This window comes from Delphinus delphis, chromosome 18 (assembly GCF_949987515.2).
Source record: "Delphinus delphis chromosome 18, mDelDel1.2, whole genome shotgun sequence".
In the NCBI taxonomy this organism is placed as follows: Eukaryota; Metazoa; Chordata; class Mammalia; order Artiodactyla; family Delphinidae; genus Delphinus; species Delphinus delphis.
The window spans coordinates 50,113,102-50,134,298 of record NC_082700.1 but is presented as its reverse complement, the minus strand read 5'-3'; the positions used below and the strand labels follow the sequence as shown (position 1 = coordinate 50,134,298).

Below are 21,197 nucleotides of genomic sequence, written 5' to 3'. Positions count from 1 at the left end.
CTATTAAGGACACTTAAAGTGTTAAATTTTTATTTATGTTCTTACTTCAAGGTTGTGGCCGGTATGCTGGTGGACAAGGTTACAATAGCATTGGGCATTTTTGTGGAGGATGGGCTGGTAACTGTGGTGATGGTGGCATAGGGGGAAGCACGTGGTACCTGGTGTGTGATCGCTGTAGAGAAAAATACCTCCGTGAAAAACAGGCTGCTGCAAGGGAGAAGGTATTTTTATTTTGTTCTGGCTGTGCTGTTAGTGATAAGGATAAATCTTATAAAAGTCTCTTTTTATGATCATATTATCAGACAACTCCACATAATTGATATTAAAGATCAGCCTTCATAACAGGAATAATATATAAATTTAATTTATGTACCAGGTCAGCTGTTTTTAATTACAAAAACAAATTATATCTTGGGATAACACAAAAACAACTCTCCTGTAGCATACATACCTTATTGACAGATGTTTACTGCGTAATTTTGTATTATTAATTTGTCTGCTATTCTACACATGTATATAGGTTTCCCTCTTCACCTTTATCTCTCTTAACTTTCTCTTTTTCCTTTTCTTTTTCTACTCTTTATCTCCTCTCTCTTTTTCTTAATCCTTAATTACGTTGAGGACTCTGGAAAGTCGGGATCATTCACACTAGTGACACACCTAGCTAAAAATATTTGCCAAATATACACACACACGCACGCACACACAGATTATTTACTCTTTATTTTTATTTATTTTTATTTTTTTGCGGTATGCGGGCCTCTCACTGCTGTGCCCTCTCCCGTTGCGGAGCACAGGCTCTGGACGCGCAGGCTCAGCGGCCATGGCTCATGGGCCCAGCTGCTCCGCGGCATGTGGGATCTTCCCAGACCGGGGCACGAACCCGTGTCCCCTGCATCGGCAGGTGTACTCTCAACCACTGTGCCACCAGGGAAGCCCCTATTTACTCTTTTATTTAGATAACTACATTTAGATTTTACTACTTGGGTTTTTTAACTTTCCCAAGGAAAGAGAAAAATGTAGTTTGCATTTGATACAAATTAGTTTTAATAAGTTCAGGAGAAGCATGAAGTGAATGTTGTTTTTGGGAATCACTATTATGATTTTAAAGCAGTTCTACAGTGTTGAATAATTTTTATTGGAAACTCGAAATATTTAGGTTAAGAAATTTAAAATTTGAGTATACGTAGGAAAAGATCCGTACAAATTTCCTTTCCAGGTCAAACAGTCTAGGAGGAAGCCAATGCAAGTCAAGACGCCTCGTGCCTTGCCCACTATGGAAGCTCACCAAGTGATTAAAGCCAACGCCCTCTTCCTGCTGTCCCTGAGCAGCGCAGCCGAACCAAGCATTCTGTGTTACCATCCTACAAAGCCATTCCAGTCTCAACTTCCCAGCGTGAAAGAGGGCATTTCTGAGGATCTTCCGGTTAAAATGCCTTGTCTCTACCTGCAGACATTAGCTAGGTAATATCACTCGGCTCTTGTTTTTTTAAATCACTTTGGATTAACAGCTACTGTTTAATATCATGCCCTGAATTTCCACACTACAGTACATATTGTATACAGTAAAGTGACCTCCAGGAATTTATTTTCTGAGTTGCCTTAACTCAGAAATATGACTGGTAGAGGTATAAACTTTAGAGTAGTAGGTATTTGAAAAAATATGTAAATACTATGTTGATTTGTATTATTATTAATACACAGTATGTCTTAGTAAGACTTCAGCTATCTTTTACTCTTTGGTAGGCAGACGTCAGTGTGTTAATAGTGGGAAATGCTAAAATGGAAATAAACCGATATTTGCTATCCAAAATCTTTCATTTTTCAAATTATTAATTCTGTTAGCGTTTAAATGTTGGTTAGCTGAGTACCAGCTTTGTGTTACACTAAGATGAATATAATAAAATCCTGACTTCGTGTGTTCACACTCTGGTGGAGACAGATATGTAAAGGAAACATTTAAAATGTTACGTGAGGAGCACTTATGATAGAAGTGTGTATAGAATACTGTCATAGCATAAAAGGTAGAGAGTACATGAATCTTGCCAAGGAAATAAGGAAAGGTTTCCCAGAGGATCTGACATTTTAGCAGTCTTGAAGGATAACTAGAAATCAATCAAGCAGGAAATGAGAGGAAAGCAATTCCTGACATAAACCACATATGTGAGGACACAAATGAAATAGCATTACCCATTTAAGGAATACACGCTTATTAAAGTATTGGTTACCAGGAGAAATATATGAAGTGTTGTTTCCCAAGACCAGGTGATGCGTGGCTCTGTAGCCCATGCTAAGGTTGGATTTTATCCCACAGAGGAAACAGTGGATAAAGAAGAATTTTAAACAAGGAAATGCGTGAACTGGTTTGCAGTTGGAAGATCACTCTGCTGCTAATGTGGAAACTGGATCAAAGGGCATAAGTGAAGATGGAGAAAAGCCTGTTAACAGTGTACTGTTTTTCCTATATTGGGCTTTGCTGGTGCAACCCATATGTTCATGCATTGTACACTGATACTCTAAAACAGCCTTTCATAGGCCAAATTCAGATTTTTTTCATCAGCTGACAAATGAAGATTTCTAGAAATTGCCTGCTGCCGTGGCTTACTAACCAACAGTTCCATTTTGAGAAGCAGAGTTATGTAGTTTGTTTGTTTTTGTACTTATTATTCAGTAAAACGAGTGGGAAACAAAAATGAAAATGTGAGACTAAGTACATTTGGGACTGCGGAGGAAATCATCAGGAATGCCGAGTACAGCAAGCCTTCAGCTTCAGTCACCTGTTTACTGTACTTAGGCTAGTACCTCTCTGTTCCAGTTTGAAAAGGATAGAATCAAATGGTAAAGCATGTAAAAAATGCTGGCATACTCTAATTATGGATTTTATATTTTTAGCCCTATGGGGAATCGATATCCCTCTAACCCATGGAACATTTCATATATCTAATCTTTTTCAAATTTCACTCTTAAAAAAAAAAAAAACGGTCACCGCCTGTGCTTTAGTGGTCCATGCAAGAAATGTCATGCGCCTGAAGCAAGGCAGTGATGATGGGGAACAAGAAGGGGAATAGTGAGAGGGAACCTGGCATCCACAGGCCTAAGTAACTGGTCGTGGTCGAGGGCTGAGCCTGCTGTGACACCGAGATACTTCAGTGTAAGGCACCTGGATAGCTGGTGGGATCACTCACTAAAGCTAGAAGATGGAAAAGTTCTAAAAAGCAAAGAAAATAAATTCAATTTTGGATTTGAAATGTTTATGGTACCAGGAATATCTATGTGTGAAATTATCAGACTTTTATCTCCTTTGGCTTACATCTACAACTCTTTTAATACTTTAATCCTCAGTTACAGACTTAATGAGTTGCTTTTACTTTTATGAAGGAGATTAAAAATAGAAAGTTATCTGTATTGCCATCATACTTTTTAAGTTATTGGGTTTAATTTAATGCAGGCATCATCATGAAAATTTTGTGGGTTATCAAGATGACAACCTATTCCAGGATGAGATGAGATACCTGCGTTCAACATCTGTACCTGCCCCGTACATATCAGTAACTCCTGATGCGAGTCCTAATGTATTTGAAGAGCCAGAGAGCAACATGAAGTCCATGCCACCCAGGTATTTGAGTCATTGTCTTTCTGGTGAGTCCAGTGTTTGGTGGAAGAAAGACTGTAAGCTAGAAGAGAATGCTCTAGAAGTTCTTTCATACATACCTCCATCTCGGGAAGGAAGTTGTGTCAACTCTGCTAACTGTTAGAGCAGTAAGAAAAAGCATGCATTCATGAATCAGGTAAGGTCCTTGACAGCAGAGGCAGATCCGGTTGGAGAGAAAAGATCAACTAGTGAAGTAATAAAGGATTCCATTTCCATTGTGTATTATATCATTTAATGCTGTAGTAAATCAGACTAGAGAAAGGTCACTTTGAGGCAGTACTTAGAGAAGGTTTCATGGGAGAAGTAGCACTGAAAGTAGATCTTGAGCTTCTTGGATTATTACTTGCACTGCTCCCCCCACCGGCCCCACCCTACCCCCTTATAGTATCAGAGTAAAGGGCTTCTTGAAAACTGAAGAGAAGCATATATATATATATATATATATATATATATATATATATATATATAAAATGCAGAAGGAAGCAGGGTACCACTGAGAGTTTTTAGAGGAGGAAAGACATGGTACAAATGCAGAAATAGTCTCACAGTTGTCAACTGAGAAGCTGAACATTTCAATCAAAGATTTCAGCTGTGTGTGTGGAACCCGATTGTGTTGGCAATGGTTGTTAAAGACAGATGGGTAAAGGAAATATTTTGGAGGAAAAATCAATGTGACTTGTTGAGTGACTGGATAATGAAAAGGATCAGTTTAGGATAGAATCAAGAGTTCAGGCATGAGTAACTGTGAACATGATGTCAGTAGAAAGGAAACCTTTGGGTTTTCTTGTGTTGCTTCAGTTTCTTCACAAGCTTGATCAAAAATTTTATAAGAATAAGTCATTATTTTTTAGGTTGTACAACAATTTTTTACATTGATAGATAAAACTTCCTCTAAAAGCAGAAAAGATGTCTTGTGCTTTATAGTAACACCATATAGAAAGTGAATTAAATTAACATATCCCTATATTCTGGTCATTCTGGAGCCAAACAGCGGAAACTGACATCCAGGCACCTTTACCCCAGTTAGTTATGTGCAACATTTATCATCTGTTCAAACGAGATGTGCACACACTTCAGCAGTGAGGAAAGAAAATGGCCAGGGCGTTAGCCACTTACTAGAAAGTATATAAGCTTTACTGAGGGACATAGGATTTTAAACCTGGCTTGAATGATGGAAAAGAAACAATTCTAGAACTCAGGGTGAGAGCGAAAATAGCCCAATATGGAATGAGGTGACAGAGAAAAGAATACATGAAAAGAATAGTTTATAAATTTGCCTTAGAAAGTAAAGAAAGGTATTTCTCTTTTTTATAAAATGTCTCAATAAAGGAAATTATATAACCATCTTAATACTTTTTCAAGTGTTTTTTAATGCTGCTATAGTAAATAGAAAATTGTTGGTTTCCTAAAGCCCACATGAAAACCATTGAGTTCTCATATGGATGTAAGTATAATATAACTGACACTGGAATTCAGTTTGTCACCTCTCAGTACACTTTGGTGCAGCCGTGCTCTGGATAGGGCTTTGGGCAGCACCCCCAAAGAATGAGAAACCTCATAGAACACTCAGCGCCAAAGGAAAATTGCGTCCTTTCACTTTCCATTTTATTAGGTCTCTGTATGTACATATCCATTTTCTTTCTCTTCAGTGCTGTTATGAATATATCTGCCTGATTTCCCTGAATATCATGACACACGTCTTCCACCACGGTGCTTTTGATTCTGAAAGGAGCTTAGAACATTTGAAGCCTTTTCTTCTTTTTCATTTGAAATGCAAAGTAGATTTAAGAAAACGAAAAGTTTTAAGATGCAGTTCTGAAATCAGTCAAAATGTGGCTACATTTGGAAAGATCAAATTATGATTTAGAGAGGGATTATCAAGTTGGCTTTGAATTTGTATTCTTCCACATGAAATACGGGTTCCCGTATTTGACTACACTGTTAAAAACTAAATAAATATAGTTGTCACGTCATTCACTTTTTCTCTTGAGTTTTTATCTGTCATCTGTTCTATCTGCAGTTTGGAAACCAGTCCCATAACTGATACTGATCTTGCCAAGAGAACTGTCTTCCAAAGATCATACTCAGTTGTTGCTTCTGAATATGATAAACAACACTCCATTTTACCTGCACGAGTTAAAGCCATTCCTAGAAGAAGAGTTAACAGTGGAGACACTGGTAAGTATAAAATAAAAAAAGGTTGAGTGATCCAAATGGTTTTATTTGTAGATATTTTTTAAAATCTATTTTTTTTAATTTATTTTATTTATTTATTTTTGTGGTACGCGGGCCTCTCACTGTTGTGCCCTCTCCTGTTGCGGAGCACAGGCTCCGGACGCGCAGGCTCAGCGGCCATGGTTTACAGGCCTAGCCGCTCTGCGGCATGTGGGATCTTCCTGGACCGGGGCACGAACCCGCGTCCCCTGCATCAGCAGGCAGACTCTCAACCACTGCGCCACCAGGGAAGCCCTAAAATCTAATTTTTGAAGGCAGAGGAATGGATTAATTTTAAATTGTGGTAGACATTCCTTTTATGTGACTTAGCCATAAATGTGCCTCTCTAAATTTCACATCTCAGTTGGAAGAGACACCCAGAGATCATCCAGTGTTATTTAAGAATAAATTGACCTTTACAGTACATTACTTGTTAGATATCTAAGCCAAATATTGCTACCATTCTCCCTTCCACTAAGCTTCAGTGAACCAGCAGTTTCAATGACTTAACACTTTCACAGTGATCTTCCCACTCGCAATAGAAGCTTTTAACTCCTGTAGCTACTACCACTCCAATAGATAATAAAAACTGGGGATATGGCTAGCTCTTAATCAGTAAAAATGTTAGATAATCTGGACCAATTGGTATCAACAGCCTCAAACTAGGGCTGATTGATTCTGTCTCAAGAATAAAGAGGAAAAAAAGGATAAGGTGTTAATGATTTATCAGGCCGACCACTTACTAAATGAAGATCTGACCTAACATTTATAGGTAAATAATTATGTATCTTATTGAAGATCTTCAAGGAAAATATTATTGAGGCTAAATCAAATATTAATGATTTATAGGTTCATTCAACAAGTATTTTTGAGCTCTTATTGAAGTAACATTTGTTATAAAGCAGTCCTGTAGAAAATGATGGGGATAAGATGTAGATTCCATTTAGGGAGAAAATAAATCACTTCGTGTGGACTTTAGATTCAGACCTGCAAAAATAAAAACAAAAAAACTGCAAAGACTCTAAAGTGAATAAGCTAGATACTATTCATTAATATCACCTTAAATACGTTTATCATATGTATTACCTATAAAAGTTAATAATTTTCTTTTTTTTTTCCTTTAAATAGAAGTTGGTTCTTCCCTCTTGCGACATCCATCTCCTGAGCTTTCCCGGCTAATCTCAGCCCACAGCTCTCTTTCCAAAGGAGAACGAAATTTCCAGTGGCCAGTTTTAGCCTTTGTTATACAGCATCATGATCTGGAAGGTCTTGAAATAGCAATGAAACAGGCCTTAAGGAAATCTGCTTGTCGAGTTTTTGCTATGGAGGTAAGAATACATTAATAGGATTATTGATTCATTCATCATACAGTTCATGTGATAATTCTATTTAATGATGTACTTTTCTACCAAACAGAAATTGTGACAAGTTAAGAGACTTCAGTGAATAGAAAATACCATGTTCACAATAAAATTAAACTCAAGTTTATGAATAGAAATGAATTTAGAGTTTCATAGTTAAGTGCTCTAAAAAACTTTATTTCCGCATTGCTTCATTATTTGAATCCTGATAATATCTTTTTAAAAAAGCTTTTTGTAATCACAGAGTCTTTTCAGTTAGAATAATCCTGCAAAGGGGATGAAAAGTGCGCTTTTGAGTTGTAAATTTAACAGTAATAACTTATTTGAGTCTCTGGAAATGGACTACTATATATCATAGACTTGTATATAATAAATTTTTTTCTTTATCATGGGTAGGAGGTAACCTGCCATTTCATCAGTGGGAGCAATATGAGTATATTTAAGTAAATGGTAGCTTGTGTAGAACTTAAGAAACATTCTGTGTTGATCCTGAATGCAAGTTGGAAAAAAAATGTGCATGGGTAAATTAATATGAAGACAAATTTTTGAAATAAAAAGTATTTTGGGAAAGTATTTTGGTATTGCATTTCATAGGTATTATTTTCCCTATTATTATTAATTTTTTAATTAGGCCCAAAATTATTGACTGTGTAAGTTCAGTGTACTTTCAGTGAAATGAAGATCAGACTTCCTAGTATCTTTCCTTAAAAGACTTAGTCCAGGAAGTTTCTTTGTTTCCGAACAAGAAAAGTTCTGCTATGTTCACTCGTATATTTTCTTTTTATCTTGGACTTATTTAACCATCATTTATTCAGGCTTTCAACTGGCTTCTGTGTAATGTCATCCAAACAACTTCTCTCCATGATATTCTGTGGCATTTTGTGGCATCACTGACTCCTGCTCCAGTGGAACCAGAAGAAGAAGAGGATGAGGAAAATAAAACAAACAAAGAAAATGCAGAACAAGTAAGTGAGGTTCTTGGTTTTTTTAATTGTCCATATTTTTATAGAAGAGTAGAACTACTTTCAGATAGTGCAGTAATTTTCATGAGGTCATTCACAGATTATATAACCTAAAGGCAGGAATAAAATTTCAGTGCTATGAGCAACATATTAACTATGCTGAGTGAAAGTCTTCTGTCTCCAAAAACGCTGTCAGTCAATTCTGATTTCTCCCTAGCCATCACTGTCTCGAAGCAGTCAACTGCAAGATAAACACTGTCACAGTGCAGTATAAGACAGATAAACAGGGCAACATTATTACAGAGAAGATCAGTCTACTTTACAACATTACTGTACAGTACAGAGAGTGAAAATGATACTGTGTAGGGACATGAAATTCAAAAACCTTTGGCTAGAAGGGACTTGTATTTTATAGGAGGCAGGCTGTATCATGGAAAAGCATTGAACTTGGACCCTGGAAGCCTGGATTCTAGCCCCATTTCCACCTCTGTAGCTGTGACTTGTGGGCCTCATTTCTATTTCTAGAATAAAAAAGTAGAGGACTAAATCCTCCATTTAAAAGACTGTCAGAATAGGCAGAAAAAAACAAAAGCTAGATACTGTTTATAAGCATCACATCTAAAACATAAGGATAGAGGAAGATTAAAAGTAGAAAAAGATATACTGGGTAAATATCAACCAAAATTAGCTAGTTGAACATCAGAAAAATACAGACTTCAAGACATAATTATTAGCAGGGATAAAGAGGCTTTCTACAAAATGATAAGAGTAGCTCTGTGTAGTTAATGTAGGTTTGTAGTTAATAATATAGCCTTTAAAGAAGTAAAAATCAACAGAGCTGCAAGTAAAAACAGAAAAAAACCACAATTACAATGTGAGATTATCACGCATTCACGAGAGCTGTCTACTCCTGTGTAACAAACCGCCCCAAAACCCAGTGGATGAAAACGCTTGCTTATTGGCTTACAGCTCTGTGGGTCAGCAATTTGGGTGAGGCTCAACTGAAGGGAACGGCTCGTTTCTGCTAGTAGACTAGTGAGTACACTGGACTTGATACTCATATGTGGCATTTATTTGTTTGGTGATTTTATTTATAGGTGACCCTATCATTTTTTCCTTTAAAATAATACAAACATAATTAGTTAATCTTAACGGATGCCTTGGGTATGGTTTGATTTTGTTTACATTTCTGTTACATGAATATCCTTAAATTATACATTTTTTGTATGGGGGGAAAATTCCTTCCAGCAGACAAATGGATCAACTTGCTTTCAATTTCTGTCTTAGGAGAAAGATACAAGAGTATGTGAACATCCACTCTCAGATATAGTGATTGCAGGGGAAGCTGCTCATCCTTTACCACATACATTTCACCGCTTACTTCAAACGATCTCTGATCTTATGATGTCTCTTCCCAGCGGCAGTTCGTTACAGCAAATGGCCCTGAGGTAATCTTATATCTAAGTATTGTTGGTACCCTGGAAGAGGGATTTTGTGGAGTAGTCAAAGCACAAAATGCTTGAAAGACCTCTTTAAATAGTAAGATAGAAAGAATACCTGCATTATGTGAATGGTGCCCCCCTCATGACTCTCATAATTTAGAATTGTCCTTCTTAGTTCGTGCCTGTTGGCCCCTCTGTAAAATGTGGATAATATACTACTTAGTCCTCTAAATTATCATAGTCTGTAACAGTCTTCCTCACTTTCCCCTCTTCTACCCGAAGTCACGTGTCTCAGTGCTACTCAACAGTACAGTCTTAAATGTCACAAAAAGGGAGAGGGAATGAAATCTCAAAAACAGAAATCAAAATAGGATTTTGAATTGAAAAGAATATCAAGAGAAATAGAGCCTAGTCATATGCAGCCAATCCTAAAACTACATTGAAGAGCATCGCCTCCTTTTAAGTCCAGACCTGCTGAGATTCAACATTACTTTTACATTGTGGACCTTGTCAGTAGAGCCAGGTACTAGACTACACATATAAATAAATCCTCCACTGATTTTTATAAGAAATAGGGTGAAGGACTGATTTTGGCTACCCACATGCCTAACGATAAGACCAGCAGAGAGGAGATTTTGTTTCCTCCTCACAAGATTTTTGAAGTACAAAGTGTGTTATACTATGTGGGATTAGTATGGAATTGTAAGACTAATACATTTAAGAGGCTCTTATAGTTGGGGTAACACTTGTCTACAAAACTGATTTGTTACCTTTTTTGCTTCTGTAGCCTTGACCTTCATGTATCCAGTTTGAAAATGGGTGAACTTCCCTTAGAATTTATATTGTTCGAAAGAAATGACCTTTATTTCTCAAAAAAAAAAAAAAGGAATGAATAAAAGCCAGTAGAAATAATTTTATTTCTTGAATTTTTAAAATTTGTATTTTTTGTACCTAGAGCATTAAGATTTCTTGAAATGTTAGCTACAGAGTGCTTTTTTCCAGGAATCCCTTAGAGGTTCCCGAAAAAGAATTTTTTAATGTATTACTTATGCCTTTTTAGATGCTGGAGTCTGAAATTCAAGCAATCTGATCACCAGTTCCTCCATCAGAGCAATGTCTTTCATCACATTAACAATATTTTGTCAAAATCAGATGATGGAGACAGTGAAGAGAGTTTCAGCATCAGCATACAGTCTGGCTTTGAGGCTATGAGTCAGGTCAGTAATTCAGCATTGTTAATACTCAACGATGTATTGAAGGAGAAACTGAAAATTACTTCTAAATAATTTGATTCTTGCTGCTATTTCTTATCTCATGTCAGTTCGTTTTATTATCATGGGAGATGTCCATTTGAGTGTTATAATTATGTATATTTGTTTCTGGTAGGAATTATGCATTGTAATGTGCTTAAAGGACTTAACCAGCATTGTTGACATAAAAACTTCTAGCCGACCTGCCATGATTGGCAGTTTGACAGATGGTTCCACAGAAACCTTCTGGGAATCAGGAGATGAGGATAAAAACAAAACCAAGAACGTCACCATCAACTGTGTGAAAGGAATCAATGCCCGCTATGTATCTGTTCATGTGGACAATTCCCGAGATCTTGGGGTAAGAAAGGAAACTTAATTTGTGGTTCGTTAGTTCTTTTCAGACCTTTATTTATCATGCAGTCTCATTTCTGAGTTTTAGTAAAGAGATTTTCATCTGGAATTCACCAACCAAACTATATTTTTATAGTTCTAAAATAAATCTTAAGTCTAAAAACAGATGAATATGACTGGGAGCACTGTGGAATACCACTTCTAAGAAAAGGTCTGATTACAAATATACCATGGCTATAGCTAAGCAATATAAATATCCGTTCCATGATTTTTTACCTCCATGCCCCCTGTTCAGGCTATTTCCTTGGCCTGGAAGTCCTCTCCTTAAACTCTGCTTTTCATAACCTTCCCAAATCTAAGACCCGATAGACACATCCTCTCCCAGTACCTCATCTATAAAAATTACTCTTTCTCTCCTCTGGGTTCTTTTTTATATTACTCTGATGACACTTAATTCACTTTGACCGATAGTGTAATTAGCTTTCAGTTTTTAATCCTCACCCCCGGCCATCATGAGGGAATTGGGGGAAGTTCCTGGACTAACCTAAGTAATCATACTTTATGTTCTCCCTAGCTCTAGCTTGTCTACATGTTTCCACTGAATTGAGCACTCTTCTACAAAAAGCACTGAAGAGGAAAAAGCATCCTATTTACTTGAGTGTTCAGAGCCGAGAAAAAAGTAGCACCAACTACCAAACTCCCACGCTTTTACCCCATTCCTGGGGAAGAATACTTCTTGGGATTTTTTTCCCTCTGAATGGAAGTGGCTTGCTAGCAGATATAGTATTAATAAGTCCCCTTGGGCCATTGCTAAGCTGCTCTGATCCCATTTGTGTATTTCCTTTCCCAGGGACAGCCAAAGTGATGGGTTTGGGTCTCCTGTATGGAGAACGCCAACCACAGAAGTTCAGTGTGCAGTCAGAGCACTCCTTGCCATCCACGGTCACCCCAACTTCTGTCCATCAGCTCAGATTCAATAAGGAATAAAGGCTTAGCTAATATATCACTAGCTTACCTCCTCTTGAGACACAACAGTCCAGTTGGTACAACTACTTTATCTTACTTGAAAGTCAGATATAACAAATCAAAACATTTTTCTGTCAGGAACTCACTGCTCAATGCAGTGTGTTATCTTTGATGCATGTTGTAAGCTAGGACACACTTTCCCTCAAAACAATGGTTGCACTCAATTTGACATTTTTGTCTTTTATGAGAGATAATCATGATAATATTCATTTTTAAAGCCCCAGTATGTATGCTGACATCAGCTTTTCTTTTAGGAAACCTCCTCTAATTTATATGCATCATTAAGACTTACATACCTCTGTGTCCCCGCAGCCTGCCCACCACACTGCCATAAACACAGCACTTGTTGATTTGAATTGCATCAGCCTATAGCACTTAAAGTATGCAGCTCTCCAAGGAATTAGTATGTCTGTCTCTTTCTTGATGTGCTTGGCATAAAACTTACTCAAACTTAAGGTCTCTGGCTCTAGTTACCAGTGTGACTCTTTTCAGTACTTAAAGGTATTGAATTTCTTTTGATATTTTACTTTGTGTGTTAATGTTCCTTCCCTAGTTTGACAAGGATCTCGAGGGGATAGAACCCATCCCTCTCATATATCCTTCTCCAAGTCCCTAAGGCCATCTGGGTCCATCGTGATACTCACAAGTATTTGTTGCCTAAGCTACCTGTCTTCCTCCTTTTTACAGCCGGAAACAATGAGAATAATGTGATAAAAATGGCACATGAGTAGCAAGGCAAGTTGCTGAAAGGCTTCATGATAAAGATAGAATTTAAATGATTAGACTTTGGATGAAAAGAGGGAATGCCAACCTCCTCTCTCAGAGCCCATAGAGAAGGGCTGAAATGTGAGATTCAAGATGGAGTTTGTGAGAATAAGAAAAGAGTGGAGTTGTAGGAACTGTCGTTGGTTGGACAGATGGAATGAAGTCAGTTCGGAAGGACCGTAAAAGACAGGCAGAAGAGTTGATGTTATATTGATAGGCTGTAAGAAATCACTGTCAGTTCTGGAGCCAGGAACATGGCATAGTAACTATTTTGAATCGTTTATTTTAGAATAAAGTTACCTCGATGACCTTCTTAACTGGCAAAGCAGTAGAAGATTTGTGCAGAATAAAGCAGGTAATTAAAACTTTGTCATTAAATGTTTTACTGCCCAGGGAGAAATTTCTTCTTCTCAGTATCCACTGTTGAGTTCTAATTTTGGCATGCCACCCAAGTACAAGTATTATAGGAAATCGTCTATTTACAAAACACTCAATTGGCAAATGGTCCATGTATAGGAATAGTTACAACCATCTCTGTTCTAAACATCTTAGCCATTATCTCCCTAAATCTCTCTAGTGACGAGCAGGTACACCGTGCTATAGCCCTCCACCCTGACTCCTGCTCCCCTGCGGAGACTCAGGGTGCCTTAAAATTCATCATAGATCCGCTTCACAACTGTCACCTTGATTCACCCACACTTCAGGTTGAAATTTAGGTTGTTGTCTTGTAGCTTGAAAATCTTTCAGTTACAACACTGTGACTATATCCAGGTTGAAAATCAATTTACAAACCAACTCTAGAAACAAGTTAAGTTCTATTTGGGCATGTGACCGAGATTCTGTATAAACTCACTTACTTGTGAGTGAATAGTGTCAGAAACCATTTTACAGTACACTGAAATTTAATCCTGAAAAAAAGTTGTATTCTCAATGAAATATACTGAAATAAGTAATGACCAATGTGAATTTACATATTATATAATTTTTCTTCAAAAGTAAAATATATTAAGTAACTGCACAGCAAAAATCCTTGCTTTAAATGTGCTTTCATGTGAAGATGCACAAAACAGGACTTCATTGCTTGATCATGTGAGTATTTCTGCTTACAGTCAGTGTAGGTACAGTCATGTAAATTGTTTGCAGTGGTTTCACTTACGTAACTTGTGCTCGGAAGCCATATGGTAAGCAGACCTGCATTTTAATTCTCAACTCCATCACTTACTAGACATCTGCCATCTGTGTCAATTAACCTCACTGTCTTCATCTGTAGCTACTATAGTATTGTATTATCCTCACAAGGTTTAAATAAGATAATCAGTGTGAAATAATCTAATTAGCTTTTCTGTGGCTACAATTATTTGTTATTTGAGCTTGCCGTTATTACTGCAAAGTCTGGGACAGTGATAAAATAGTAGTACACCTGTATCAGGTTTCTGTCCCTTTTCTGCTCTCCTAGGTCGATCTGGATTCCAGGCACATTGGTTGGGTAACAAGTGAACTTCCAGGAGGGGATAATCACATCATCAAAATTGAATTAAAGGGCCCAGAAAATACACTGAGAGTTCGACAAGTTAAGGTTCTGGGCTGGAAGGATGGCGAAAGCACAAAAATTGCTGGCCAGATTTCAGCCAGTGTGGCCCAGCAAAGGAACTGTGAAGCTGAGACTCTACGAGTGTTCAGACTTATTACATCACAGGTGAGTGTCCTTACTACACATTTTCTAGCACAGGATAAATTGAAATAATATACTACTTCAACAGGAATATCAAGAGGTTAAAAAAGTATTTTGGAAAGCTTGTTAGAGATTGCTGGCTACAAACGTGGCCCGTTTTTTTCTTCTCATAGCCCTGAATTCTTGTAATTCACTTTGCATTCATCTCCTGAAGAGTAGAGGTGTGCAGTAGGAATAGCCTGGTAGCATAAAGCCCACAGAGCCAGCTACTGACTCCTCTCTAGCCTTCTCAGAGGAGATTCTGCCATTGAGTTGTTCTCACCTCCTTCTCTTCTGCACCAGGTATTTGGAAAGCTCATCTCTGGAGATGCTGAACCCACACCAGAACAAGAGGAAAAAGCACTATTGTCATCACCTGAAGGAGAAGAAAAAGTATACAATGTATTTATTTATATTCTAAAAATATTTATTTCACTTTGTTACTTTTGTTCACTGAAATAATCCATGTACTGCTGTGTATTTTAATGTATATGGGATACTAGTTTCTGTATCTTTAACTAAAACTAAAGTTAATAGTTTTTACTTTAATTAGAAAGAAGATGAAGGAACTACCAGAAGATATTCACTCTTTGTTCATGTATGATCTAGCTGGTATTTTAAGTAACAACAAAATTTGCTCTAAACCTTGGGCTGTTGTGTTTTAATGTTGGCACTTGTAAAATCAGCTTCGTCATTGACTGTGCTGTGCGCCTTCCGCCATCTTCTCTGTCCTTCACGGTTCAGCTCAAAAATACTGTCTTCTCCATGAGCCTCCTTTATGATTGTTCAGGGGAAATCATAAAGAAGGTCGCGGAGAAGACACAAAGTAGTATGTCCTCTGCTAAGCTTCATAGTAATTTCTGTGTCTCTTCTTGGTTTCTCTCTTGTTAGGTTTATTTGTATACATGTTTTATATCTTCTACTTAATTATACCTTCTTAAAGACCGAGTACATGTTTGGTTTGTCTTTATATCCACCATGGCATAAACACACATGTGTTCAGTAAATTTTTATTGGAATAACCTGTTCTTTATACTGTTCTTGAAATTTCTTCTAAAATTCATTTGCCTAACTTATTTGGTCTAAACTAAAGCACTAGATCTAAGAGGAGAACCTCATCCATTTTCAAAAAGAGAGGTCAACCCTGACTAGTCTTCATATCCTTGTGTCTTTAGATGCTGTAAATAATCAACTTGACAGCCCTTTGAAAGATAATTTCAAGGACTTACCTAGGCTAACCCTGTGCCTTCTGATACAGTAGCATCTAAATCATCCACATTTTTCTGTTTGGGTTCTGTAAAAAAAAAAAAAAAAATGGGATTTCATAAACTCTGGTGATTTTTTTCAGCATCTTTAGGAGATATTTGCACGACTGCAAGACTGAGTAACTACTCATTAAATAAGCTGAATCTTAACAAATGTCAGTTCTTTGCTAAATAACCTTACAAGCCCTCAAAAAGCTTACCTTCTGTTCTTAGATGTGAACAGTCCATCCCCTCCCTCCCAAAAACAGATCAACAGGAATACTCTACAGTATATAATCTGCTTACTAAATGTGTGAAAAATTGCACATCAGTTGCACATCAGGATTTCAGAGTACATTGAGGTTATTGTTTGTGCCCTGGAGTGGTCAGAGAAGGCTTCTTGGGGGATATTAGACTTAGTGTTAGACCTGAAAGAGAATGGATGAAAGTCAGATTAATAGGATGGGAGCAAGGGCGCCTTGAAGAGGCTGGCCTAACTCTAGGAGAGTGTATGCTGAGACATTAAGATTGAATAGGAAAGGTTATGCTAGTGGTTCGATGGTGGTGAGATAACATAACTTTTAAGGGAATCATTTTATAAGTCAGGTTTTTGAAGTAAAATTTACATACAAAAAATTCATCTTTTTAAACTGCATCGTTTCAAATTTTGACCAATGTATACAGTGGTGAAATCATTACAAGCAAGTTTTAAAACACATCTCTCCCAGAATTTCCTCGTTGTTCCTTTGCATTCAATCCCCTCATCTCATTCCTAGCCCCTGGCAACCACTGAGATATTTTCTGCCCCTGTAATGTTGCCTTTTCCCAGGTGTTATTCAATGGAACCCTGTAGAAAGTAGCCTTTTTATTTTTTTATTATTTTTTAAATATGGTCTTTTTTTTAACATCTTTATTGGAGTATAATTGCTTTACAATGGTGTGTTAGTTTCTGCTTTATAACAAAGTGAATCAGCTATACGTATACATATATCCCCATATCTCCTCCCTCTTGCGTCTCCCTCCCACCCTCCCTATCTCACCCCTCTAGGTGGTCACAAAGCACCGAGCTGATCTCCCTATGCTATGCAGCTGCTTCCCACTAGCTATCTGTTTTACATTTGGTAGTGTATATATGTCCATGCCACTCTCTCACTTTGTCCCAGCTTACCCTTCCCCCTCCCTGTGTCCTCAAGTCCATTCTCTACGTCTATGTCTTTATTCCTGTCCTGCCGCTAGGTTCTTCAGAACTCTTTTTTTTTTTTTTTAGATTCCATATATATATGTGTTAGCGTACAGTATTTGTTTTTCTCTTTATGACTGACTTCCCTCTGTATGACAGTCTCTGGGTCCATCCACCTCACTACAAATAACTCAATTTCATGTGTTTGCTGGCAATCTGTATCTTCTTTGGAGAAATGTCTATTTAGGTCTTCTGGACTGGGATGTTTGTTTTTTGTTTTTTTTTTTTTTTTGATATTGACCTGCATGAGCTGCTTTTAAATTTTGGAGATTAATCCTTTGTCAGTTGCTTTGTTTGCAAATATTCTCTCCCATTCTGAGGGCCGTCTTTTCATCTTGTTTATGGTTTCCTTTGCTGTGCAAAAGCTTTTAAGTTTCATTAGGTCCCATTTGTTTATTTTTGTTTCTATTTCCATTTCTCTAGGAGGTGGGTCAACAAGGATCTTGCTGTGAGTTATGTCCTAAGACTGTTCTGCCTATGTTTTCTTCAAAGACTTTTATAGTGTCTGGCCTTACATTTACATCTTTAATCCATTTTGAGTGTATTTTTGTGTGTGGTGTTAGGGAGTGTTCTAATTTCATTCTTTTATCTGTAGCTGTCCAGTTTTCCCAGCACCACTTATTGAACAGGCTGTCTTTTCTCTATTTCATATTCTTGCCTCCTTTATCAAAGATAAGGTGACCATATGTGCGTGAGTTTACCTCTGGGCTTTCTGTCCTCTTCCATTGATCTAGATTTCTGTTTTTTGTGCCAGTACCATACTGTCTTGATTACTGTAGTAGCTTTGTAGTATAGTCTGAAGTCCGGGAGCCTGATGTCCAGCTCTGTTTTTCTTTCTCAAGATTGCTTTGGCTATTCGGGGTCTTTTGTGTTTCCATACAAATTGTGAATTTTTTTGTTCTAGTTCTGTGAAAAATTCCGTTGGTAGTTTGATAGGGATTGCATTGAATCTGTGGATTGCTTTGGGTAGTATAGTCATTTTCACAATGTTGATTCTTCCAGTCCAAGAACATGGTATATCTCTCCATCTGTTGGTGTCCTCTTTAATTTCTTTCATCAGTGTCTTATAGTTTTCTGCATACAAGTCTTTTGTCTCCTTAGATGGTTTATTCCTAGGTATTTTCATTCTTTTTGTTGCGGTGGTAAATGGGAGTGTTTCCTTAATTTCTCTTTCAGATTTTTCATCGTTAGTGTATAGGAATGCGAGAGAATTCTGTGCATTAATTTGGTATCCTGTTACTTTACCAAATGCATTGATTAGCTCTAGTAGTTTTCTGGTGGCATCTTTAGGATTCTCTATGTATAGTATCACGTCATCTGCAAATAGTGACAGTTTTACTTCTTTTCCGATTTTGATTCCTTTTATTTCTTTTTTGTCTCTGATTGCTGTAGCTAAAACTTCCAAAACACTGTTGAATAATAGTGGTGAGAGTGGGTGACCTTGTCTTGTTCCTGATCTTAGTGGAAATGGTTTTAGTTTTTCACCATTGAGAACGATGTTGGCTGTGGGTTTGTCATATATGGCCTTTATTATGTTGAGGTAAATTCTCTATGCCTACTTTCTGGAGAGTTTTTATCATAAATGGGTGTTGAATTTTGTCAAAAGCTTTCTCTGCATCTATTGAGATAATCATATGGTTTTATCCTTCAGCTGGTTGATATGGTGTATCACATTGATTGATATGCATATATTGCAGAATCCTTGCATCCCTGGGCTGAACCCCACTTGGTCATGATGTGTGATCCTTTTAAGATGCTTTTGGATTCTGTTTGCTAGTATTTTGTTGAGGATTTTTGCATCTATGTTCATCAGAGATATTGGCCTGTAGTTTTCTTTTTTTGTGACATCTTTGTCCGGTTTTGGTATCAGGGTGATGGTGGCCGCGTAGAATGAGTTTGGGAGTGTTCCTCCCTCTGCTATATTTTGGAAGAGTTTGAGAAGGGTAGATGTTAGCTCTTCTCTACATGTTTGATAGAATTCGCCTGTGAAGAAGCCATCTGGTCCTGGGCTTTTGTTTGTTGGAAGACTTTTAATCACAGTTTCAATTTCAGTGCTTGTGATTGGTCTGTTTATATTTTCTATTTCTTCCTGGTTCAGTCTTGGAAGGTTGTACTTTTCTAAGAATTTGTCCATTTCTTCCAAGTTGTCCATTTTATTAGCATATAGTTGCTTTGAGTAATCTCTCATGATCCTTTGTATTTCTGCGGTGTCTGTCGTAACTTCTCCTTTTTCATTTCTAATTCTGTTGATTTGAGTTTTCTCCCTTTTTTTCTTGATGAGTCTGGCTAATGGTTTATCAGTTTTGGTTATCTTCTCAAAGAACCAGCTTTTAGTTTTATTGATCTTTGCAATCGTTTCCTTCATTTCCTTTTCGTTTATTTCTGATCTGATCTTTATGATTTCTTTCCTTCTGCTAATTTTGGGTTTTTTTTGTTCTTCTTTCTCTAATTGCTTTAGGTATAAGGTTACGTTGTTTATTTGAGATGTTTCTTGTTTCTTGAGGTAGGATTGTATTGCTATAAACTTCCCTCTTAAACTGCTTTTGCTGCATCCCACAGGTTTTGGATTGTCATGTTTTCATTGTCATTTGTTTCTAGGTATTTTTTGATTTCTTCAGTGATCTTTTGGTTATTTAGTAGCGTGTTGTGTAGCCTCCATGTGTTTGTATTTTTACAGATTTTTTCCTGTAATTGATATCTGGTTTCATAGTGTTGTGGTCAGAAAAGATACTTGATACGATTTCAGTTTTCTTAAATTTACCAAGGCTTGATTTGCGACCCAAGATATGATCTATCCTGGAGAGTGTCCATGAGCACTTGAGAAGAAAGTGTATTCTGTTGTTTTCGGATGGAATATCCTATAAGTATCAATTAAGTCCTTCTTGTTTAATGTATCATTTAAAGCTTGTGTTTCCTTATTTATTTTCATTTTGGGTGATGTGTCCGTTGGTGAAAGTGGGATGTTATGATTGTGTTACTGTCAATTTCCCCTTTTATGGCTGTTAGCATTTGCCTTATGTATTGAGGTGCTCCTATGTTGGATGCCTAAATACTTACAATTGCTACATCTTCTTCTTGGATTGATCCCTTGATCGTTGTGTAGTGTCCTTCTTTGTCTCTTGTAATAGTCTTTATTTTAAAGTCTATTTTGTCTGATATGAGAATTGCTACTCCAACTTTCCTTTGATTTCCATTTGCATGGAGAATATCTTTTTCCATCCCCTCACTTTCAGTCTGTATGTGTCCCTGGGTCTGAAGTGGGTCTCTTGTAGACAGCATATATATGGGCCTTGTTTTTGTATCCATTCAGCCAGTCTATATGTTTTGGCTGGAGCACTTAATCCATTTACATTTAAGGTAGTTATCGATATGTATGTTCCTATTACCATTTTCTTAATTGTTTTGTGTTTGTTATTGTAGGTCTTTTCCTTCTCTTGTGTTTCCTGCCTAGAGAAGTTCCTTTAGCGTTTGTTGTAAAGCTGGTTTTGTGGTGCTGAATTCTCTTAGCTTTTGCTTGTCTGTAAAGGTTTTAATTTCTCCATCGAATGTGAATGAGATCCTTGCTGGTGAGAATAATCTTGGTTGTAGGTTTTTCCCTTTCATCACTTTAAATCTGTCCTGCCACTTCCTTCTGGCTTGCAGAGTTTCTGCTGAAAGATCAAATGTTAAGCTTATGGGGATTCCCTTGTATGTTATTTGTTGCTTTTCCCTTTCTGCTTTCTTTATTTTTTCTTTGTATTTAATTTTTGATAGTTTGATTAATATGTGTCTTGGCGTATTTCTCCTTGGATTTATCCTGTGTGGGACTGTCTGCGCTTCCTGGGCTTGATTGACGATTTCCTTTTCCATATTAGGGAAGTTTTCAACTATAATCTCTTCAGAGATTTTCTCAGTCCCTTTCTTTTTGTTTTCTTCTGGGACCCCTATAATTCAAATGTTTGTGTGTTTAATGTTGTCCCAGAGGTCTGTGAGACTG

The 21,197-nt window shown here is 37.1% G+C and overlaps 1 protein-coding gene across 10 annotated transcripts in view; it reads left to right on the top strand.

Moving 5' to 3' along the window:
- The window catches only part of MYCBP2 (MYC binding protein 2), a 271,984-nt gene that overhangs the window by 226,912 nt on the left and 23,875 nt on the right, over positions 1–21,197 (top strand). For 9 of the 10 annotated variants that reach the window (XM_059995647.1, XM_059995652.1, XM_059995649.1 and 6 more), the window contains 12 exons: positions 52–221; positions 1,220–1,464; positions 3,449–3,616; positions 5,673–5,830; positions 6,995–7,194; positions 8,043–8,192; positions 9,477–9,637; positions 10,692–10,848; positions 11,018–11,242; positions 13,316–13,381; positions 14,483–14,722; positions 15,041–15,139. In XM_059995647.1, coding sequence (XP_059851630.1) covers positions 52–221; positions 1,220–1,464; positions 3,449–3,616; positions 5,673–5,830; positions 6,995–7,194; positions 8,043–8,192; positions 9,477–9,637; positions 10,692–10,848; positions 11,018–11,242; positions 13,316–13,381; positions 14,483–14,722; positions 15,041–15,139 — 2,039 coding nt within the window. The remainder of the gene's footprint in view (positions 1–51; positions 222–1,219; positions 1,465–3,448; positions 3,617–5,672; positions 5,831–6,994; positions 7,195–8,042; positions 8,193–9,476; positions 9,638–10,691; positions 10,849–11,017; positions 11,243–13,315; positions 13,382–14,482; positions 14,723–15,040; positions 15,140–21,197) is intronic. The other variant, XM_059995646.1, reaches the window with a different exon arrangement.